The sequence below is a fragment of the Notolepis coatsorum genome, assembly GCF_963971535.1.
Source record: "Notolepis coatsorum genome assembly, chromosome: 8".
In the NCBI taxonomy this organism is placed as follows: domain Eukaryota; kingdom Metazoa; phylum Chordata; class Actinopteri; order Aulopiformes; family Paralepididae; genus Notolepis; species Notolepis coatsorum.
The window spans coordinates 130,576,973-130,602,266 of NC_140172.1; the positions used below are offsets into that span (position 1 = coordinate 130,576,973).

General features: G+C 42.4%; 1 protein-coding gene across 3 annotated transcripts; it reads right to left on the minus strand.

Moving 5' to 3' along the window:
- Nucleotides 1–6,804: 6,804 nt before the first annotated feature.
- Nucleotides 6,805–23,412, minus strand: LOC311233112 (P2R1A-PPP2R2A-interacting phosphatase regulator 1). 3 transcript variants are annotated; one of them, XM_084320000.1, is made up of 9 exons: nt 22,664–23,412; nt 15,873–15,957; nt 15,680–15,736; nt 13,930–13,976; nt 13,138–13,195; nt 11,628–11,677; nt 9,531–9,586; nt 7,759–7,843; nt 6,805–6,938 (listed from the first exon to the last, which is right to left on the minus strand). In XM_084320000.1, exons 1-9 carry the CDS (start codon nt 22,762–22,764, stop codon nt 6,821–6,823), a joined length of 657 nt encoding a protein of 218 aa, XP_084176126.1. In that variant the 5' UTR covers nt 22,765–23,412; the 3' UTR covers nt 6,805–6,820. The 3 variants fall into 3 exon arrangements, with proteins under 3 accessions (XP_084176126.1, XP_084176125.1, XP_084176124.1); XM_084319999.1 differs by having other exon boundaries at nt 11,628–11,692; XM_084319998.1 differs by having other exon boundaries at nt 11,628–11,692; nt 13,129–13,195.
- Nucleotides 23,413–25,294: the final 1,882 nt, after the last annotated feature.

Sequence of the window (25,294 nt, forward strand, 5' to 3'; positions counted from 1 at the left end):
CTCATGTTCTTTGCATTTCAATCTGAATGCATAAAAACAGGTTTTTCCCATACTTGGAAAAAGGAAAGAATATCGTGCTCGCATAGTGAAATGCACATTAATTAGGTCTTAAAGCTACACTCCATGTCTGTACACCTTTGAAAACAAGTACGCTGGGTTTGGCAATATGTGGTTTACCTCAGAGCCACCTGGGCTCTACCCTCAGTAGTTCCTCTGAGGATTCATTATTAAGGGCAATGCAATGATAACGAAACAATACATTTCTGTGGAGGATTGGCGACTTGTGCTACCAACACTGGGACCGGAATTCTTTTTGGACCAGGTGGGAACCCTGGCCCGGTAGAATGCCGGTCCCAAGCCTACGAGAGGTTTTCTTTAACTAGAATACGACTTGACCCGGTAAGTTATGGAACTTTTAGAGAAATGGATTATCACGCCAACTGTCACTGCGCTTTTCTAGATAAATATATTGACTATTTTCCTTTTAGAACGATAATTCAGATAGTTCAAAGAACAAAAAAAAAGCTAAGCGTTTACTGATTGTCACCCAGCGATTGAGATTAGCAAATAGAACAGCAATTGACCCAAACTCTTGAGGAATTATTTTTGACCCAAGGATTTATCTGAGCATTTCTGTGATACAGGATAGAAATAAAAACAGTCAAGGTTGAGGAACAAGAAAATGCGACAACAATAAAAAGCGTATTAGGATATGCTCCCAAAATACATATGATTGATATGGTCAAACAAGCACTGTGCAAAATTGTGAAACTGGAAATGCAGGATGTTAAATCCACAAATAAAAAGGAGATACGATTTGGAAATATTTTTGTCTTTTGCTAAAAAAAAATTATGTTCTGGAAAGAGCATTTCAATGACTAGCATTACACACGGTAACTATGATTGACATTAAAGGGACATGTTTACATTTTGTATCTGTTATTTTTCTTTACCAAATATTTGTCACCACCATGTGGGTAAAGTTTGTATTGCCACTTTAACTGAAAACGTCCAAAAACATTCTTTGTTATGTTTGGAACCAATTGGAACTGTTAGCCTTATAAGATAGCATTTTAGCTTGCAATTAGCAGTACTTACTAGTTTCTATGCGGATTGCTAAAAATACCAATGGAAATTCCCTCCAAAATGTACCTATTTCAAGCCCCGGGGGAAGCAACAGTTGCGATTGGACGATCAAGAAAAGAGGGCGTGGCTTGAGATCGGTCCATAGTGTAGAAAAATAAGAAAAATCCACATGTCCCTTTAATTCTCTTTTTTTTCCTCCTGAATAAGACACTTATCTAAAACAGCTTATATAGACTTTGTACATATTTCACAAGTAAAGGATCTGGTGACGATAAAATAACAGAGGGAAATCCTTTGTGACTTTTTCCCCAGATGATATACATTGAAAAAAATATTACCTAGCATTTAGGCACAATATGCAGCTACAAGCAAATTATATATATATCAGGAACCTGAGCATGTAGTACAAATACAATCAACCATCTTAAGCCCCACCCTCTTTCCTTGTTCCTCCAATCGCGAACTTCGTGACAGTTTGCGATTGGAGGATAAAGTAAAGAGGGCCGGGTTTGAGATGAGTCGATTAGATAGGGGGGTCTGCACCTGGGCCTATACATGTGAGTAGGTTAGGGGTGTAACAATGCATAGATGCATCGATCCTAAGGTGACGATTCAACTGCATCGATTTGAAAATTTAAGAATAGATTATAATTCTTTTTTTTTTAATGTCGATTTTTTATTGACCTATAGTCCATTCATGCTGAGTGAATCAGTTCCCCCAGCCACATTTGTGTATAAACCTTTTGGGGGGGAATGTATTGAATCGCATCAAATCGAATCGTGGTCAAATGAAGATATTTCATGATGCATTGAATCGTTGCCTGAAGAATCGTAATCGAATCGTTGTGGGGTCGAATCGTTACACCCCTAGAGTAGGTGCGTACAAGTAGAATTCGGTTCAGTTGATAGGATTCTCTCGTAGGAAACCATCCTTGGGAGCACAGCTACGGTCTGAGTGGAGTGTGTTACACCCACATGGACACCCACACAGAGCCAAATGAAAACACCATGCTAATCTAGGGGAGCTATTGGGTCTCCATCTCACTGCCTTCTTTCCACTACAGTTACGGCCCGATACTTAAAACATTATTCTTCCCCATCAGACATTTGTCGCATCATGGGGGGGGGAGAAGTTCCTGCATTTGTTCTGTGGTCTTGTTAAAAGTATCCACGGATTAAACCATTTGGTACGAGTTGGGAGCAACAGGTTAGCTTGTGGCTGATGATGCCCATTCATTTTTATTGGTGTGTGTGTGTGTGTGTCAGGGTGGGGTATTCAAAAGTATTAAATTCATAATTCTCAATGTAAGGCCTTAAAATAAATTAAAAGGTCTTACATTTAATTTGCACAGGTATTACATTTGGGGGGGGGGGGGGGGGGGGGGCAGCCTGGCTGTAGGGAGATGAAATGATATAAAATATATGAAATGTTTCTGTATTCAAATCAATGTTTTTTTGCAGGGCTACCATGAGAATAAGGGGCCGCAATTTTAGGTATTCCTTTAAAGGTAGAATCTGTAATGCGGTCAAACTGTGGCCTGCTTGTAACTTTAGTAAATTAGGCCATGTCCACACGTACAGTACACAGGTATTTTTGAAAACTGCATTTTAGGTCACTGAAAACCTTTTGAAAACTCCTTCCAAGGTGGAGATTTATTCTTGCTTTTTTTTTTTTACTCAAAACACATGCTGTATTCATGTGGACAGGTGAAAACGGATTTGTTTTAGCTTATGGAAAATACTGACGTCATGACTAAAGGACCTGTCCAGGCATATACAGAGATCTTTGAAAACATAGTATTTTCTCTGACCTCTTGTCCACTTTTAAGCTTTTAGTGGACAGTTAAGCTGGGCTTTCAGTAGAGAGATGTTTTCTGAGTGAAGCGAGAAGAGGTTTTTGAGTGGCCGTGTGATGCTACGTCAGCCATATATATATAATATATATGTGGGAGCGTAGGGCCCTCGCCCTGACGCAGGCACTATTTATCACTATAGTATTTATCATCAGAGATGACCTAAAACACTGTTGGCTTGGGCGGGATTTCTTTTTTAAACAAAGGAGGAAAAAAAACACTGTTTTTGTGGACAAGACCTAATTATACAGTGAACCTCTCCAGACCTCTCTTGGCAGAGCCTGAGGTGTGGCCAGCAGTAGCAAACCATCCCCTACACACACTGAAATCCACACACACATTAGACAAGAAATAAAGATGTAAGCACAATACCAAGAGGGGCGGCTAAAGGTCACCGTTTGGCAACATTACACGTTTGACCTTTAGGTACCCATGAAACATCCAGATACAACTACAGATCCTCACTCGTGCTAAAAAACACATCTGCTCATTACTAAAAATAAAATGTATAAGGTGACTGAATTTCAAGGAAAACATACAGACTTTTGTTATATAACAACAGTAGGCCTATAGATATGAACTGACCACAAAAATCTGTTTGAATTATAACCAGGGAGGGAGGGAGGAAAAAACTTTCTCGGAAGGGAAACAGATACCGATTATTTTCACTGCTGACATCAATTCAGACAAAACGTTAAAGTAACTTAACGTACTCACTTTGTGACTCGATAGCGATATAGACCATTAGCGCGGAGTCACTGGACAAAACGACAGCGATATAATACATTTTTCTCCATCTGAAGAGTTCATCCTTTCCCACGTGAAAAAGGCAAAAAACTAAATATATATATATATATCTTTGCTTTGACTTTTGATATCTATTTATCAAGACTTTGGTTTTTGAGGCCATTCTCCTGTGTCGCTTCCCTATTTCAACCTGGTATCTGCCCACTATACCTACCGGTGTCGGTGCGTCTCTAGTAAGGGGGTTAAAAGAGCAGGAATGAAAGAGCAGAGTCCTTGTATATGAGAGCGTTCGCCTGGGGATTCAATATGTACAGTCAAAACCCCTCTGGCTAAAGAAAAGTGAGGGCACATAACAAAGTCAGCCCTGCTCCTATTATTCACATATAGATACACTATGCACATATACACACCGTTAGAGTAAACCATGGCTTTTCCAGGGCCAGGATTCAAATGAGAAGTCTCTCACCATGGGACCCAAGCTGGGGCCCTTGTCATGTGGGCGGACCCACCGAAAGCCCTGTGTCTCATTTTGCGGCCCTGACCCATAGTTTTGCGAAGCCAGGCTATTGGCCATATTCACACGGTGGCCATTTTGCTCTTATGTCGATGGCCGCCGGGTGAATACGGGCAGAGACACACGGGACACGTCATGCCTGTAGTTTACAAAGTACCTTCTGGAACAGCTAACAGACCCCAGGTCAGGCTTACTGCATGGAACTCGCACCTCTGAACCCGGAACAGCAACTCAAATTAATGCGCACCGATTCGATGCTTTAGAGTTCAGAGGAAACTCTAGCTGTTTTTCCATCTGTTTCCCCCCGTTTGTGTAGAAGGGTCTTTACCACTCTGCCAATACTCTGGTCCAGAGCCATATATCTAGAAGAGTTGTGCCACTGAACTCATTTGAAAGCTCCAAAGGTTCCCCTGATAGAATGTTCAATAAACAACTATTTCCTGACAAGGAAAAGAAAAGCGACAGCCTGCGGTTCGGGGGCAGGGCAGGGTTTTGGCTAATTTTGCTGAACAGTTTAGTTCCTGGAAGTGACACCTGGGTCACACTGGAGGCTTAGAAAAGTTCATAACTTACTCAATGTCTCAACTCTTTAAAAAGGAGCTATAGGTGGCCGTTGATTTTGGGCAGAATTCAGAAATATTTTCAAATCTTTAAACCAAATTCGACAAACGGAACACATCAGGATGCCTCCAAAGCCGCGCCTCGCTAGGTAGCTAGCAGGCAGCCATGCGTTAGCAGCAGGCCTTTGTGTACACGCACAACTGCTTGCTTGTTCCAATCATTTGACTTGGTCGTTCGTTTGATTGGATGTTGTTCGTTTGATTGTTTTAGCCCCTGTCCCTTACCGGAACAACAGCTTTTTTTTTCATTTCAGTGTCAAATGTCTTGTTTTTTTTGTACTATCAATTACTGTTGAGATATTTATATCTAAAATGTTGCCAAAAATCGGCGGCCGCCTAATGGTCCTTTAATAAGACCGATGGCTCCGGACCGACCTGACCAGTGTCAGACACACATGGCACGTTTGGGTACTTCTCAACTCGACAAGGCTCACATTATGACAGGCCAGCAAAAACACACAACATAGATGTTCAGTCAATGTGCAGTGATTATCTAAAAGTAAATGGTTTGGCTTAGCAGTAAGAGAGCTCTCCTCAGGGGGGGGGGGGGGGGCTGTCCTACCGCGTGTGGCTATCCAACACTGGCCTAGAGAGGCATCCGTTACTGTAAGACCTTCTTCACGGCAGACATTTTGACAAGGTCAACACAACTGTATCTCATAACATTAATCATGGATCCATTCCTTCTAGCTGTGTGAGTGTCAGGACCCTGGTATTATGCCCTGGCTCACCTAAATGGAATGGAGCAGATATTAATGTTATTCGTTACAGCTGTGATACAGACCCTGCGATGACATGCTGTCTGTTGTTGTGACAAAGGTATACTGCGTCCATCCTCAATGCCACCAGCTCAATCACTAAATAAACACTGTGTCTTGGCAACACCATCCAAGCTACTACATTACGTCTCGGTTACAACTCAAGGTCTCAAAGACATGTTTTGGAGGCAAAGATTGCAGTTTCAACTTCCAACTTCCAAAAGGGATCCTCTCATAGGCCCTTTTCACAGCAGCCAGTTTGACTCGTCAACTATATCTATGGTTACAGCTTTGCTTACCTATCTATATCTATAACAAGTCAAAATGGCTGCTGTGAAAAGGGCCTAGGGGCTGGTCGTCGCTTGTTGGCCAAGCTGCAACATCAGCACTCGTCATAATTCTTTACCTAAAAAGTTGTTTATAAACTTCTCCCTTTCCTTAACCTCCTGAATTCCACAAAGGGGATGAATAGAGGAATATCTTATCTTAGTGACCTCAACATCCCACCCTAACCTGAAATCAGAGATGAATTTTTTTGTTTGTTTTTGTGATAATCAATTAAACATTTTCAAAGAGATTTTCTACTTTGCAGCTTGGCCGTTTAGCGACAAACCCTACGGGGCTGGAGAGGAGGAGCTACTCTCAACAGAACCCTGAGGCTCCGCCCACCCAGGAAGCACACTGACACTTTTCTCTCGGCTAGAGCAGTGACTCAGACCGGTTCATCACGAGAGAGGAAAAGCGATCCAAGGGCCCTGGTTGACAGGCTGGTTGATGACACTCTTTCGGGGCGTGACATACTGATCAGAGTCCTGGGGGTCCAATTGGCCTGAAGGGACCGGTGAAGGGCACAGCGCAGGGGAGATGAGGAGTGTCCATCAAGATGCTATAGGTTCCAGGTAGTGGACAAGTAGTGCTTCCTAACCCCTGTATGACGTATTGACCTTTTGTGTTCCCTGTGCCTATGGGGACTAAGAGGCTTACCAGGCGGTAAGCGACACTCTGCCGATTAGCACGGCCCGGTGTGTCCTCTCTGTGACTGTCCCCAGCGGGCGAGCGTATGCCAATCGCGTACCATCTGAAAAGCCCTCCCGAGTCCCTCGCCCTCCTTCCCACGACAACATTGTGTTCCCGTGCGCGGCTGCGGACGCAGGGCTGATACCTACTTGACTGGAATGCAGCGGCGGCCCGCTGACGTGTCCAGGTGCTGGCGGGGGGGGGGGGGGGGGGGGGGCAGGGTTTCTAGTGGCCAGGGTGGTGGGGGTTGAAGGAGGGGGGAGGGGAGAGGGACAGAGGGCTGCTCCTCTGGGGACTCACACACAGTGAGACCGTGCCTGGAGGAGAGCTGGCCTGGGAAACACTGTGAGAGAGAGAGAGCGAGAGGGAGAGCGAGAGGGAGAGAGAGAGAATGGGGAAGACAAGATAATGCGTTATTCAGGTGAAGGAAAGGTTGTGTGTTTATGTGAAAGAGAGGTTGTGTGTGTATATGAGTGTTTATGTGAAAGAGAGGTTGTGTGTGTATATGAGTGTTTATGTGAAAGAGAGGTTGTGTGTGTGTTTATGTGAAAGAGAGGTTGTGTGTGTGTTTATGTGAAAGAGAGGTTGTGTGTGTGAAAGAGGTTTCATATTTCATTTAGTTAGATTTAGATTTAAATTATAATTATAACCAAATTGTTTACCCCATGCTCAGTATGCTCAGTATATTCTTACTGTATTTATTTCTGTATATATCATTTCATTTCATTTTATCCTATTTTATTTTACTCTACTCTTATCCTAGGCAACTTGATTTGATTTGTGTTATTATTCTAATTTGTGACCTGTCCTGTCTAAATGTTGAAATGTTGAGCGATTTGCAGAGTCTAATTTCCCACGGGATAATAAAAGTATTTCTATTCTATTCTATTCTATTGTGTGTATATGAGTGTTTGTGTGAAAGAGAGGTGTGTGTTTATGTGAAAGAGAGGTTGTGTGTGTGTTTATCTGAAAGAGAGGTTGTGTAGCTTACTTACCTTTTTTTACTGTATGAAGCACACTCTCAGGGGCTCATACAGAACCAAGCATTTCACCGTAAAGTATGTGTATTTTATTTTGACAATTAATTTAAAAAGAATTAAACATTTTTTTAACTTGTGTGTGTGAGTGTTTGTATAGCCAGTGTGTTGCAGCAGGGAGATCACCTGATTGGATAGCTGACACAGTGGGGAGGATCTGTTACTCCTGCAACAAATAGTTTCTTGGGTGGGCTGTCAGACTCCACCCCTCCTGAACAGCAGAGGACAACGGGGTGAGAATGTAACACATACACACACGCATGTAGGCACACACACACACACAAATAGATCTTTGTCTATCTGAATTTGGTTTTCATGATCATATTCAGTTTCATCCTTATTCAACTACGGGGCCCTTAAAAGGAGCATGAGGAGACAGTTGTGTCTCCTCTCGTTTTGTGTTGCCTACAGTGATGTCCCTCTCATCTTGTGTTGCCTACAGTGATGTCCCTCTAGTCTTGTGTTGCCTACAGTGATGTACCTCTCGTCTTGTGTTGCCTACAGTGATGTACCTCTCGTCTTGTGTTGCCTACAGTGATGTCCCTCTCGTCTTGTGTTTCCTACAGTGATGTCCCTCTAGTCTTGTGTTGCCTACAGTGATGTCCCTCTCGTCTTGTGTTGCCTACAGTGATGTCCCTCTTGTCTTGTGTTGCCTACAGTGATGCACCTCTTGTCTTCCTGTTGCCTACAGTGATGTCCCTCTCGTCTTGTGTTGCCTACAGTGATGTACCTCTCGTCTTCTTGTTGCCTACAGTGATGTCCCTCTCGTCTTGTGTTGCCTACAGTGATGTCCCTCTCGTCTTGTGTTGCCTACAGTGATGTCCCTCTCGTCTTGTGTTGCCTACAGTGATGTCCCTCTCGTCTTCTTGCCTACAGTGATGTCCCTCTCGTCTTGTGTTGCCTACAGTGATGTCCCTCTCGTCTTGTGTTGCCTACAGTGATGTACCTCTCGTCTTGCCTACAGTGATGTACCTCTCGTCTTCTTGTTGCCTACAGTGATGTACCTCTCGTCTTGCCTACAGTGATGTCCCTCTCGTCTTGCCTACAGCGATGTACCTCTCGTCTTGCCTACAGCGATGTACCTCTCGTCTTGCCTACAGTGATGTACCTCTCGTCTTGCCTACAGCGATGTACCTCTCGTCTTGCCTACAGTGATGTACCTCTCGTCTTGCCTACAGCGATGTACCTCTCGTCTTGCCTACAGCGATGTACCTCTCGTCTTGCCTACAGCGATGTACCTCTCGTCTTGCCTACAGCGATGTACCTCTCGTCTTGCCTACAGCGATGTACCTCTCGTCTTGCCTACAGCGATGTACCTCTCGTCTTGCCTACAGCGATGTACCTCTCGTCTTGCCTACAGCGATGTACCGCTAAGGCTTCAAGCCTCTTCAGATTGCATGGCTGTGCTGAAGCAGTGCAACTGGTACTGTCCGTGGTGCTGAATTATCAGATGGACTGTTGACCTGCGGTACACTACTAGATCAATATTTACAACCTGACCAATAGGAAAACAGTCCCGGGATGGAGGGCAATGACACTGTGGGACAGCAGGTCACCGACTTGCAACACAGTAGCTCCAAGACATGCGTGCCATCTCTTTCCAAACAGACTGGCCAGCCGCATTAGGTAAACGAAGGCCCTGCGTTTTCATAAGCAAATGAAGCGTACGTTTTGTGTTTGGTTCAAAGATCTTTACAATATCTCTCCGTTCTGCTTCGTCATTTTGTATTCTCTTCAAGTTGACCGGCTCTATATCATAGCTGAATCCTAAAACTATTGCGAGGGAATTCAAAACACAAAACGATGTGTCGTTTCTTTTCTAACCTCCTCTTGGCCTTTTAGGGGCTCTGTGTCTAGCAGAACCAGAGAGAAAGGTGGGTGGTGTAGATATAAGTTACCTTTCCTCTTCAGTGGGGTCATGGCGGGCCATCTGACAGTGGAGCTGACTGCTGGCCTGGTGGACAGTAAAATACACACAGTTGGTGGTCATGGTCTGGTAAAATGTCCACGTTTTAAGATGTAAAATGTCCATGTTTAAGATGTAAAATGTCCACGGTTAAGATGTAAAATGTCCATGGTTAAGATGTGAAAATGTCCACGTTTAACTCTTTCTGTGCCAAAAACGTAATATCTCGTGTTTTGCCGCCAACGCTTGAGCGCCAAAAACGAGATATCTCGTTTTTAGATCCTTTGATCCCTGTTCTAAACACTCACTCGGAGCTCCCTGGGTCTCCCTGGCACAGCTGCCTACGTTGGAATTGCAATGACGATCGAATCCAGCCAGGTGGAAGTACCGCCTACCTTTTGAACTGGGATATCACTTGTCTTCCAGTACTGACTTACCTCCGACTGCTTCCGCCTAGGAGTGGATCACAACATAGCAATCGGTGGAAGATTTGGTGCCTCAGAGCTATTCTTTCCCGTATGGTAGCCATGCCCAATATACACGAGTAATTGCGATCGCCATGGGATCGACTGTGATTTATTCATTTTGGAGTACCTTCTGACTGAGGTAAGGTCTATCTTAGGTAACCTGCTGGTATTTTTTTTACCTAAAACATGCTTCTGTACAGTGTCGTATTTTACCGGACCTAAAACATGCTTTTGGTAACGATCGCAGTTTTGGGTTAAAACGACTACATGATGATTTTGTAAAGACACACGTTGTATATGGTATATACATTTGATTTGGAAGTATTTGGAGTTTCAGGCGAGCAACCAGAACGATTTGGGCATAATGCATATAACACACGTCTTGTCTCGCAATCTATGAAAAAAGACTGAATTATTTTGGAAAGGGGCGATGTTTAGCATGGAATAGCTCACAAACTACAGTATGTAGAAATGAACTGGCTAGTCAGTCTTGGACTATGAACAATGCCTGTCAAATGAGCCATACTATTGTCTCCATAGCTATCATACAGAACACACGATGGGTCCGCAAACATCGCTAAAATGGTCAATACCGCTGGCACCATTGAGTAGAGATGGGAAAACAGCGTGGCGGTCAATGAGTTAAGATGTAAAATGTCCATGTTTAAGATGTAAAATGTCCACGTTTAAGATGTAAAATGTCCACGGTTAAGATGTAAAATTTCACATTTAAGGTGTAAAATGTCCAGGTTTTCTGCCTCTACCTCCCCTCCAGCACAAATGAACGAAGCAGATACGAACCACTAGCCTAGCTTAAAACTCTGGGAGAGGTGTTTTTGGCCAACATCTATCTAGGCTAGCTGGACTGTATCTCCATTCATTTGTGCCAAGCTAGGCCAGCTTGCAGGCGGGAAGCTTTCTACTGGTATCTCTTGTCTGACTCTGGAGAAGACGCTGAGCACAGGTGTTGGGCCTAACAAAAATAATAGTTGGTTTCAGGTTGGTTGTCAGTTTGGCCATGGGTAGGTAGGGAATTTTTTGGATGCGGAGCTAATGATGCTAATGATGGAGCATCGCCGTCGGTTGTGTGATAGTAAAGGGCTAACCTTCTGTATTGTCACAGTGAAAGGGTTAACCGGCTGTCGTGTGGCAGTGAAAGGGTTAAAATGTTCACAACAACATGGATGCATGTACTCTGCCAGCATGTTTAATATCCATAATACTAAATGTTTGACTAAGATTTCTATGAAACTTTATTCTAAAAAAAAAAAAAGGATTTTTTTTTTTTTTTTAATATATAATTTTTTTTTTAAAACTCATAAAATATATTGGGTCGCACCTAAATCGGCAGGGTCGGTCGGCAACCTGAAACCAACCATTATTTTTGTTAGGCCTTGTTGTTGTCGTGTTCCTTTAACAGTTTCTCCAGCATTAATTGGGGACATGTTAATGTTTTCACAACTGATATTTGGGTCCATGTCCAGTCTTTGAAAGATGTCTTTATTAAGAGATTACTCTAGTCTTAATAAAGACTAGAGTAATGGACAGGCATGGACAGAATGGTGAACTTTTGACACAAGATAATGATTTTTAATTCCCCTGATTTTTAATTCCCCTTTTACCTGAACCTCCTGGTTGGACTGGGGGAGGAATTAGGCGTAACACCGCTGTCCTGTGAGTGGAAGCCCTGAGAAGAACAGAACATCATCATCAGTATAAAGGAAGAAGATGGTCCGTCACCCGTGAATAGGACTGGGTTAAAAAAAAATCTTTTCAGATTCCAATCCATCTTCATAATTCAATATTGATTGATTCATTATATATATATATATATATATATATATATTAGGGCTGACCCCGATTAGTCGACTAATCGATCGAAAGGAGCCGTTGTCGACTGCCAACCTCTTAGTCGAATGCAAAAAGAATATATATATTATAATTTTTTTAATCATTCTTTCCAAAAGGCCTAGAAGCGTGGCTAACGCTAATGGCACGCATACCAGAGGCTAACTGCCTAAGAAAACAGGCACAGAGGCACTGAAAGAGGATTTCACCCATCTAATGAACACACTAGACTAGACAAATATCAAGATGTATCCATCAGTGGACCAATTGCATGCTTTCGCAGAGGACAAGAAGCCTTCAGTCGACTCCTTCAGACATTAAGCACCCCCCACAGCCCAAATGGAATGAATTTTTCTTTTTTCATAGTCGACTATCGGCTAATTCTGGCGACTACAAGTCGACTATACAAATCCTTAGTCGGGGACAGCCCTAATATATATACCGGTATATATATATATATATATATATATATTATATGCTATATTGTGTTGACTGCTGTAGTGTGTTGGTCATGTTAAATAAAAGGTACATTAATGTAACTGATCTGTGGTCAATTCTTGATGTAAACATTCATATATTAAATAATGCACCAGGTTAGAGTGTTCCTTGTACAATAGTTCTGGTAATGTAACCGAAATATCCCTAACGGAATCGATATCGAATCCAATCTAATCAAATCGGAAAAATGTAATTGAACCGGGACCTTGTGAATCAGAATCAATTTGGGAAATCAATGATGATACTCAGCCCTAACCGTGATCAAAATTAAAGAAATTCTGTTGTTCTGTCCTCTCCTCAGTGTCAATATCTATCCATTAATCCGTCCTTTCCTTACATGGGAAGCACCTCCTAGCCCGGCGATGTCGCTAACCCGCTTAGCCACTCTGCCCCTAGTGGTGGCTCACTGGCATGGCTGTAAGACCAGTTCAATCCGCGCAACAATCCTCGTTCCGTCCATCACGTCCTAGAACATGAGGGAAGGACTTGCTTCTTGGCAGAGAAGTTGGAAGGTCAAGTTACAGTAGGACCTCGTTAATCAGAACCCTTCTGGGGCGTCTGGGTAACTGAAACACACTGGGCTGGGTTCAGTTGCGCTCCCCTTTGTTTCTGCCGTTACGTTTGCTAACCACTCCTATCGTTTACAGTCTCGTGATTCATTGGTCTGGTCTGCCTGGCTTTGGGGCTGCGTTCCTGGTGTCTAGTAAGTGAAGCAATAAAAACAAATAAATAAATAGATAAATAATCACTTCCTAGCCTAATTTACATCAAACATACACTGCTTACCCCTGACGTGTGGTCATGCCAATGACTGACAGGAGGCACCGGAATCAGGCTGGAAGAACTGGGGAGAGAGACAGAGAATGAGGTCAGTCTGAAAAATCTGTATGTATGTATGTATGTATGTATGTATGTATGTATGTATGTATGTATGTATGTATGTATGTATGTATGTATGTATGTATGTATGTATGTATGTATGTATGTATGTATGTATGTATGTATGTATGTATGTATGTATGTATGTATGTATGTATGTATGTATGTATGTATGTATGTATGTATGTATGTATGTATGTATGTATGTATGTATGTATGTATGTATGTATGTATGTATGTATGTATGTATGTATGTATGTATGTATGTATGTATGTATGTATGTATGTATGTATGTATGTATGTATGTATGTATGTATGTATGTATGTATGTATGTATGTATGTATGTATGTATGTATGTATGTATGTATGTATGTATGTATGTATGTATGTATGTATGTATGTATGTATGTATGTATGTATGTATGTATGTATGTATGTATGTATGTATGTATGTATGTATGTATGTATGTATGTATGTATGTATGTATGTATGTATGTATGTATGTATGTATGTATGTATGTATGTATGTATGTATGTATGTATGTATGTATGTATGTATGTATGTATGTATGTATGTATGTATGTATGTATGTATGTATGTATGTATGTATGTATGTATGTATATATGTGTATATGTATATATGTATATATGTGTATATGTATATATGTATATATATGTATGTTCCAGATCAGTACCTAAGTCTCTGTAGACTCCCCCTGAGTGTCATCTCCATGTTCTCCTCCTGAAAACACACACACACACACACACACACACACACTTTGTGTTATCTAAGAGGACAGATCACATGAGAGTTCACCTACACAACCGTGAGAATTCAGAACAGAAGATTAGAATATTCTACAAAACAAAACAATACAATAGGGCAGGGCAGGGCTGCCCTCTAACGCTAGTTCCTTTTCGCTGGTGAAAGATCTTCACCCCCTTTTTATTGGGCAAGATAGGAGAGTTTCCCCCAAAAGTATTTCACAGGTGTTCTGTGGTCACAGGTGGCTGCTGTGATGCCTTCTAGCAAACGCCCACAACACTGCTCCATTATATTCACTCTATTGCATGGATGAGCATTGACCGCTCAAATTCCAGCAAGTCAAGTCAAGCTGCACTAGTGTTCGCTGGCTGGAAGGCATCCACATGTCAGCAGCTTCATGAATTCATTACATTTAATTCATCTTTATTTTCGAATGTGTGAAAAATGTCAAATAAAAAATATATATAATAATAAAAAGAAACAACAAACCAAAATAGTTCAAACAAATAAACAATTTAACAAACATTACATTACTAGTACTCAGTGATTGTGAATATACCATTCTTTTTTTTTTATCCACTTTTTCTCCCATTTTCTATATTTTCTCCCATCCCAATTTCGTATCATCCAATTCAACCCTCCCCTGTCACGGACGCTGTTTCTTGCCTCCCACAAGCCGGCTGCAATGTGGACTAAGTCATACATAGCACAAGTCCCCTCCGTTACTTGAGGTAACAGCAGTCGCATCTTTTCACCTGCGCAGCTCGATCTCTCAGTGGCGAGGAGTAACGCGTGGGAGGCTCACGCTGCCCCCGACACTTCCTGATTCTACTGCGCAGGCGCACCAACCGACCTGTAGGAGTCGCTGTCCACAACGCCCGATCCCCACCCATCAGTTTCCCACCCCCTAATACGGCCAATGTGTATTAGTACGGACGACCAGCTAAACTGAAAGCAATGTGGAGCGCTGGGCTCGAACAGGCGAGCACAGCGTCTCCGCATTCGTGGCGAGCGCCTTGCCCACTACGCCACGTAGCCGCCCCATGAATATACCATTCTAAGTCACAATATATATATACACATAGTACACATATCTACACTTCTATTACTACTATACTATTCTTTATACATTTAAATATAATGTACCCACAATGAGTCTGTGCCCAGAGGCAGACATGTCTCCTTACCCGTCTCTTGTGGTCTAGTCTCTGTGTAATCTGTCTCCTTACCCGTCTCTTGTGGTCTAGTCTCTGTGTAATCTGTCTCCTTACCCGTCTCTTGTGGTCTAGTCTCTGTGTAATCTGTCTCCTTACCCGTCTCTTGTGGTCTAGTCTCTGTGTAATATGTCTCTTGTGGTCTAGTCTCTGTGTAATCTGTCTCCTTACCCGTCTCTTGTGGTCTAGTCTCTGTGTAATCTGTCTCCTTACCCGTCTCTTGTGGTCTAGTCTCTGTGTAATCTGTCTCCTTACCCGTCTCTTGTGGTCTAGTCTCTGTGTAATCTGTCTCCTTACCCGTCTCTTGTGGTCTAGTCTCTGTGTAATCTGTCTCCTTACCTGTCTCTTGTGGTCTAGTCTCTGTGTAATCTGTCTCCTTACCTGTCTCTTGTGGTCTAGTCTCTGTGTAATCTGTCTCCTTACCCGTCTCTTGTGGTCTAGTCTCTGTGTAATCTGTCTCCTTACCTGTCTCTTGTGGTCTAGTCTCTCACTGGCCAATGAAAAAGGAGACAGTGGGATGGCCTGAAAAAACAACAACAAACAAAAAACAGGATGTATTAAACACAGTTCTATCCATGTGTTAGAGAGAGTTTGTGTGTGCATTTAGGACAGGCCAACACTCTCATGAACACACACACACACACACACACTCACTCACCCGAGAGGGACAGCTGGAGTTGACGGAGACACTACTGCGGCGGTAGCGGGCGGTGCTCACCGGACTGAACACTGTCATACCATCACTGGTGCAGAGAAGGAGACAGAACTGTCAGACTGTGTGTTCTCACATAAACAAATAAGGTGGGTCGAGCGTAACATATGAAACGCTTATTAATGGTAAATGGTGCATTTATATAGTTATTTTATCCAAAGCGATTCACAATTTGTTCCTCAAATTCACCCATTCACTCACACATTCACACACTGACTGCGGAGGCAACCATGCAAGGAGCCATCCTGCTCATCAGGAGTTTGACACTTTGACACGCTGCCCGGAAGGAGCGGGAATCGAACCGGGAACCTCTGGATTACCAGATGACTGCTCTACCTTCCAAGACACTGTCGCCCCATCCTTATTGTGGCCAGAGAGCTATACTACCCAAGGTTCTACCAAATTATTGCTTTAAATTGATTGATATGTGGCCAAAAATGTTAAATTGTTCAAAAAACTATTTTCCCCTATTCCTCCTACACATTGAATTCAATTCCCATAGAACTTGTGTCACATCGAGGGACCAGTGAGTAATCGATTGCTCGAGTACTCGCCGTTTCAACTGACCTCGAGTGCTTTTTGAGTGCTCAGTTTTCTTTTTAAATCATAAAAAGTGCTTGTTTTTGCCACTGAAACAGAAAACTCGCTCTGAAATCCTGTGAGGCGTTACTTGTTGCAGGAAGACCGACCTCTTAAAAACTCTTGCGCGCACCTTAAGATGCACACACACTTTTACGTAAGACACTTTCTGTAGAAATTGACAATTTTATTTTATCTTACCTCATTTTGATATCTTGTTTTATTTATCGTACTACTTATTGTTATTGGACACACCTTATTTCTATCTTACCTCATTTTATATTTTATTTTGATGTTACTACTACTACCTATTGTGAATACCATTCTTGTATTCATTGGTTTCTTAATTGTGCACTGTTGAGTCTGAACTCAAAACAATAATTTCATTACCTGCAAATTAATGCCCCCTGTATTGTTGTGTATTTGACAAATAAAGAACTTGAACTTGAACTCATCACCTGTGGAGCATGAGAGTGTACCGTGAACACTTTCTTGTGTTGAAAGCGTTATCTAAAAGATGAAAACAGCCGTTTGTGTTTGTGCATTTCAAAATTGTGCCAACAACATTTCGCCCACTTACTCAAATTCATGCAAGTACTCGATCTGGGAGAACATTACTCATGCAAATCCCTACCGGGGACCACTAAAGGTTATACATCTATGTACCACTAAAGGTTATATATATAGGGAGCACTAAAGGTTATATATCTAGGGACCACTATATATCTAGGGAGCACTAAAGGTTATATCTAGGGAGCGAGCACTAAAGGTTATATATCTAGGGACCACTAAAGGTTATATATCTAGGAGGGAGCATTAAAGGTTGTATATCTAGGAGGGAGCACTAAAGGTTATACATCTAGGAGGGAGCACTAAAGGTTGTATATCTAGGAGGGAGCACTAAAGGTTATATATCTAGGAGGGAGCACTAAAGGTTATATATCTAGGAGGGAGCACTAAAGGTTATATATCTAGGGAGCACTAAAGGTTATATATCTAGGGACCACTAAAGGTTGTATATCTAGGGAGCACTAAAGGTTATATATCTAGGGACCACTAATGGTTATATATATATATATATATATATATATATATATATATTAAGGCTGTCAAAGTTAACGCGGTATTAACGCGTTATCGCCCGATTCTATAAACGCCACTATTATTTTTAACTTTACTTTTTTTTTTTTTTACTAGACTTCACTCAGGTGTATTATTGATGCTCTCATTGATACTATGTTTGTTTCTGAAGTGTGTGTGCGTGTGCGTGTGCGTGTGTGTGTGTGTGAGATATATAGAGAGAGAGAGGGGGGTGAGAGAGATGAGGAAGGGGAAGAGAGAAAGAGAGCTGGGAGAGTGTGTGTGTGAGAGAGAGAGCGAGGGGGGGGGGGGTGATTACTCAGCCCTTGTGTGGGTGAATGTAACAAGTTCCTAACGTTTTCTTTCCCCTATTATTTCATGCACACTTTATTCATTGTTTTAAATTATTATTTTCTTTTAAGTTATTTTGTGCATCACTCTGTTTTGAATTTGATGCAAATTTGCAATGCATGAGGGTCATCCTTTTGTGTTAAATGGCTGCATAAAGCAAGCATTTGTTGACTCATGTTGATAAAAGTATTAAAACTTGGAACTTGAAAAAGATCTGTTTAAGGTAGATTAAAAAAAATGCGATTAATTTGCGATTAATCGCGAGTCAACTATGGACAATCATGCGATTAATCGCGATTAAATATTTTACTCGATTGACAGCACTAATATATAGGGACCACTAAAGGTTATATATCTAGGGAGCACTAAAGGTTATATATCTAGGGACCACTAAAGGTTGTATATCTAGGGAGCACTAAAGGTTATATATCTAGGGACCACTAAAGGTTGTATATCTAGGGAGCACTAAAGGCTATATCTAGGGAGCACTAAAGGTTATATATATAGACCACCGCAACATTTCCGGGATTCTGAAATCGGGGAGGAGATAGCGGGGGGAGCAAATGAATGAATGTGGATGAGAGCCTTGATGTAAGTGATTGCAGATACGGCTGTGGGGGTGCTAGAGACATGATCGAATAGACTTGTATGCGCCTGAATCTCCTGAACACGGCGCGACCCATTCCTAATCGATCAGAACTAAATCGGCAGAGAAAAAGCCCATTTTTAAGCACCTATTCCCCATGCACATGCGCAGATTGTCAACGGAGTTTGGACGACGCGAGATGACGCACGAATGAATGTGGACTGTTCCATCAGAGGGGGGAGCTTCAGTGGTAGTGTGAGTGGCTACAGACCACTGCACTTAAATATAAACATTAGTCTACCTGGAGACTCAATGAGGTAATTGTAGATGTCGCCATAAGACGCGTCTGGCCATTTAGTGGGATCATTGTTTCATTATCCTTTTCGGCTGAAAGGACACTGGCCACCGAAGCTCCCCCCTCTGATGGAACAGTCCACATTCATTCGTGCGTCATCTCGCGTCGTCCAGACTCGGTTGACAATCGGTTAAAATCGAAGCTCGGCCCCGAAGCTTCGATTGCCAAAAAAAGCTTCGAAGGTCAGCCCTAATAGGGAGCACTAAAGGTTATATCTAATGACCACTAATGGTTGTATGAAGGAAGCTTGTAGGTCAGACCATATGCATGCCAGACGCAATTGAATTTCAGCTAAACATGTGGTTAACAAGTTAAGTCTTGTGTTACTCATGAATACTTTGGACCAAACTTGACACACGTGTTTGCCACATGACAGGAAGGAGGCCTGCAACATGTTTCAATACTTTTGGCCACACAGCAGTGCACTTCTTAACACATCCGGTGCCGTTAACGTAGAACTACGTTTCTGTTGCCCGATCATTGAGTGCCGGAAACATAGATCTACGTTTTTCTCACAGTATTTCTTTTATTCGCTATTGCCATTCATAATTCAGCGGGGCACCTTGTGCATGCTGTAATGCAGGGGTGGCCAACCCACGGCTCGCGAGCCGCATGCGGCTCTTTGCCCGTCAATGTGCGGCTCTTCCATCAATACAAAAATATATATATATATAATTTTTTTTTCACTCATTCCATAAGGACGTAGAATAAACATTTACAATTTTTTTTAAATGGTCCATTTGCATGTTCTTGGTATCTGAATCTAGGGACATATATGGATCATTGTCAGAAATAGTGTGTATGTTACTGATTGATTGATTGATTGATTGATTGATTGAAAAGTTTATTAACAGATTGCAGAATGGGTACAGTACAGTACAGCTCAATACATACAATTGTTAAGGGGATGCAGACCAGAGAAAGACTTTCGTCTTGTTTACATCAGGGTCCCCCATTTTCAATTCATCATAACATATACACGACATACAGATAGACAGTACTGCTACATCTATACATTTATGACATACCAGATTTGCAAATACAGTACTGTTTGTGATACAAAGTGTCCAGAAAAAGAGTGTATATACATTTGACGTAGAAACTGTACATTGGAGGAGGTTGGGTAGGTGGGGTGGGGTTGGGTGGGTGGGGGGGGGGGGGACACTGTACACTGGCATACTGGCAAAGCCATACTTGGTAATTTACTGTACAACTGGGTTAGGACATTTGTAGGGGCCAGTTTCGAAATGCAGTCTCCCGTAGGTGTTCTTTGAGAGTGTTTTTGAAAGTGGGTAGTGATTCACATTCCTTTACAGCTTTGGGTAGGGCGTTCCACATTGATGTGGCATAATTGCGAAACGTGTTTAGTCCCTTGTTTGAGCCGAATCTGGGTTTAACATGATTTGTGGAGCTCCCTCTGGTGTTGTGATCGTGGTATTCACTGACCTTTGGGAAGTATTTTGACATGTACATGGGTACCTTGGTCGTGTAGTGTATCTTGTAGACCAGGCCCATTGCAAGTTGCTGTACTCTGTCGTCTACTCTAAGCCATCCTAGGTTGTCAAAGTGGGCAGGGGTGAGGTGGGTTCTAGGAGTCAGGTCAAGTAGTAGTCTGACTAGCTTGTTTTGAGATGTTTGTAATTTGGTTTTTAGTGCCTTTGAGGTGCTTTGGTACCATGAGGTGCGTGCAAGCATAGTCGTAGTACCCTTGAATGAGTGCTCCTGCCAGAGTCTTCAGGGTATTCTTGTTTACCAGAGAGGAGATCCGGTACAAGAATCGAGTTCGTTGGTTGACTTTTTTTATTACATTGGATGCCATTTTGTCACAGGAAAGATTAGCCTCTAGGATGGAACCCAGGTAGGTAATTTCATCTTTCCTTGTGACAATATTGTCACCCACTGTAACTGAGAAGCCGTCGGTCTTGCTGAGTTTGTTATTTGAACCGAAGAGAATGGACTCTGTTTTGCCCATGTGTAATGATAGTTTGTTGTCGGCAAGCCATAGGCTTGAGTAAATTGTAATGAACCAAAGGAGAATATCAATTCTATTTAAAAAAAGAATTATCTTTGACTGTGAATAACACCATGCTAAAATGTACCAGACCTGAAAAATGTAAACAAATGAATAAAGGGAAGATGATTAAACAGAAGGTTTTGTAGATCATACAGCACTGAATTCTGCCATCTTTTTTATAATGTAAATTTCTCCACCATTTTTCATCGTATTGCAACACCGTTTTTTGCAAGACGTTCACAGAAGGTAGAGAAACTAACTGTGTTCTGTTTTATGGCAATAACGTTCAGGTTTGTGGGAGATAATCCCAAAAAATAAGAGAAATAAAAAAGTAAATCCAGAAGTCAGATGATTGACAGGGGCTGGTGTGAGCTGGGTAGGGTAGTTTTTCGAAATTCGAAAGCTCTGAGTCTCTTCCTTCAAAAGACTACACTCACTTTTGGCTGTGCCACTTCCTCCTGTCAATATGTGCCGGTTTCCGACTCAATGCCCTGAGATTTCTATAATCTTATATGCAGGTTATCCAGCTGAGCTAACTGAACTAAACCCTGCCCTCGACCAGGTTCAAACTTTTTGATATGTTGCCAATTGCCATAGTGATTTAGAAAATCGCACGTCGGGGATTTGAACGGTGCGAGACGACGCGCGAATTAATGTTGAATGTTCCATCAGAGGGGGGAGCTTCGGTGGCCAGTGTCCTTTCAGCCGAACAGGATAATGAAAAAATGATCCCACTCAATGGCCAGACACGTCTTATGGCGACATCTACAATTACCTCTTTGAGTCTCCAGGTAGACTAATGTTTATATTTAAGTGCAGTGGTCTATAGCCGCTCACACTACCACCACAAGCTCCCCCCTCTGATGGAACATTCAACATTCATTTGCGCGTTGTCTCGCGCCGTTCAGACTCCGTTGACAATCTGCGCATGCGTATGGGGAGTAGGCGCTGAAAAAGTGACTTTAGCTCGGCTGATTTAGTTCTGATCGATTAGGAATGGGTCGCGCCGTGTTCAGGAGACTCAGGCGCATAAAAGTCTATTCGATCATGTCTCTAGCACCCCCAAAGCCATAGCTGCAACCACTTACATCAAGGCTCTCATCCACATTCATTCATATGCTCCCCCGCTATCTCCTCCCCGATTTCAGAATCCCGGAAGTGTTGCGTTGGTCTATACACAGACTTGGCTGACAGGAGGAGCATGTTCAGTGCTAGGCTCACACTACCTAAATGCAGCACTGAACGGCACAGGAAGTCCTTCATTCCAACAGCCATCAGACTATACAATGCATCAATGTGCCTCACTGCATCACTGAGCACTGAGACAGTTACCATCTTCCTGGACTCTTACTTTTGAAACAGCACTGTGCAATATTACACCTACTGTAGACTTCAGTATAGTTTTACTGTATTTATTTACTGTATATTTTATTCCATTTGTATCCTATTTTATTCTATTCTTGTGCCATTTGATTTGTTTTGTTATTCTTATTCGTGACCTGTTCTGTCTAAATGTTTAATGTTGAGCGATTTGCAGTGTCAAATTTCCCTCGGGATAATAAAAGTATTTCTATTCATTTCTATCCTATTCTATTTTTTTGGGGGGGGAAAGCTCTTCTCTACGTCTGCACCTTTCTAAAAGCTCTGTGGGTGTATTATTATTATACATATTAGTCTACATACAAATTGTATCTATACCACCTTTAAAATGAGCGACATCCCTCCCTGGTCATAAATCATGGCATTTCTATATGTAATTCCACATAATTTACCTGACACTGGTGATCATAGGGGCGCTATTCGATCTACGAAGAGCCCCGCCTCCAGACCCAGCAGCTGCGCCTGCGCACTGGTCCACTTCCATCCGTTCCATTCTGAGGTTCTCCGGCCCGCGGTCTTTGCAACCAGCAGCCGGCGTCCAAGTGCTGGAAGTCCGCGTGGGTTGTAACTCAAGCACGGTGGAAGCCCGTCCCGCAGGCCTCACTTGCAACAACCCAGAGCCGCCAAAGGAGCGGGTCGAATATCGCCGGTGCCTTCGTTCTATCGCATTTTCCTGAGGAAAATGTAGCCTGACTGTATGCACTGAAAACCTCTCATTGGTGATATTGTCATATTGTTTGCAGTTTGAAACGCAATTATTGTGGGTGCGAGAGAGAAGAGAAAAAAAAAGCTAAGCAACAAACGAACAAATTGATAAGTTTTGTTACAATGTGTCAAGACCACACTGCGTCGTGGTTACAATGTAACTTTTTAAAATTTGAGTCCCAACAAGTGACGTGACTTCAGGATTACCTCTCCAGCTGACGTTATAACTTGGTTTTGTAGCAAAACACAAGACTCAGAACAAAATCCCACAGCAGGCTTTCCCCAAATTTAGCCTTGGTATTTCCAGACCTTTCTCAAGTAAAGTTGTCCATATGGTCGTCCGCGATTCCGAACAAATCTTCCAATGTTGAAAAACATGATAAAAATGTAACTATTTGAAAGATTTTACAACATACTCGTCTCCTTCACCAAATAAAGGTAGTTCGTCAACTGAGATAATAGCGCCGCTCTCTGGCCCCTTCCAACACTGCAGGTGACAAATGCAACGTGAGAAGTTAGAACGAGTGAGCTTGTGTGATATTCAGCCCCTAACTAAAATGTTGTTGGCCAGCACCGCGGTGGTAGTGACTAGACTAGAACATAACGGAAATGCCATGATAATACTATACTACCACCATTATCGCGGCGGTCTAAATTGGATTATGTCATCATGGTATTATTTAAGTACAAACGTGGCACAGAGAAATACATCATCTTTACCATGGTCAATTGTTTATATCATAATTTATATAATTGTTTATATCTGGTACCATGGTCAAACTGAATTGACCATCAAACTACCATGATACTTTATCATAAGGAATGGTTTGAACCCAAACCGGTAGAATTGTTGTAATATTTATGTAAGTATTATTTATCATACAAGTATGATATGAGATAGGGGGGAAAAAATAGTTATTCCAAAAGAAATTCCAAATAACGTATGACTGAATCACTTTATTATTATTATTGTTAGTTTAGAGAGGGTTTGCACTGTTTTTGCAGAGCAGAAGCCCAATTAATTTTTAAATGTATTTATCCATCTACTATTACCGCTATAGCATTATTTTTATTCTGTTTATTATTATCATTGTTTCACTGTAAGCGTGCTCAATTTCCCCACAAGATGCTATATTTTAGACTTTAGACTAGAGGATGCAATTTGTCCCATGTGTTTCTAGCCTGTATTGCAGCAGTATTCCAGTGTCTTGCCAGGCCGCGTGTATATTTTCCCTAACGGAGTTGCACTTCCGCGTTCGGTTTGCGCGATCTGATTGGCCACTGACTCTACGCCCAAACAGCGCGTTACGCTAGTTCTGCTAACAGCCTGCAGCCTCATCTCTCTATATTAACGTGATTCCATCAACACAACATAAATGTTCAAAACACGACAAGACAGTTTGCATCACTTCCCACGGTTCTCGGCACTTATTCTACCGGTAGTGCGGTAGTTGTTGCCACGGTATTGGGTCTTTGGGTGAATACTTCATTGGCGGGGAAGAAGAACACTGATAGCGGTGTGTGGACCGTCCTGCGAGCCCCAGACCACTGCCCCGCGAGCCCCAGGCCACCGTCCCGCGAGACTTGTTTCCTGTGCGTCTAAAATTCTACCTGGTCTCGTCCCGTGGGGCTCGCGGGGCGGTGGTCTGGGGCTCGCAGGACAGTCCACACACCGCTATCAGTGTTCTTCTTCCCCGCCAATGAAGTATTCGACCAAAGACCCAATACCGTGGCAACAACTACCACACTACCGGTAGAATAAGTGCCGAGAACCGTGGGAAGTGATGCAAACTGTCTTGTCGTGTTTTGAACATTTATGTTGTGTTGATGGAATCACGTTAATATAGAGAGATGAGGCTGCAGGCTGTTAGCAGAACTAGCGTAACGCGCTGTTTGGGCGTAGAGTCAGTGGCCAATCAGATTGCGCAAACCGAACGTGGAAGTGCAACTCCGTTAGGGAAAATATACACGCTGCCAGGCCTCGTCCCAGCTCCATACAACATGACCCTGTTTGGCTTTGATGCTGTCATTGAAGAAACACTTTGAAAGAATGATAAAGGTCACAAACAGCCACCAAAACATACACACATCACACTATAGCTGCGGATCTGGGTTTTATTCATTCAACTCCTGAACCACACAGTTTGCAAAGTCATTGTAGCACTTAGTTTTTTAAATACGTTTCCCACACCAATATGGACCGTTATGTGTTAGGAAGCATAGAGGCTACCAGTCTTGTCATATGCTTTATCATTTGGCCCTTATTAACCAATTAATTTGCAAGAGGACGTGTACAAGACTTGCTTTAACTTTCATTA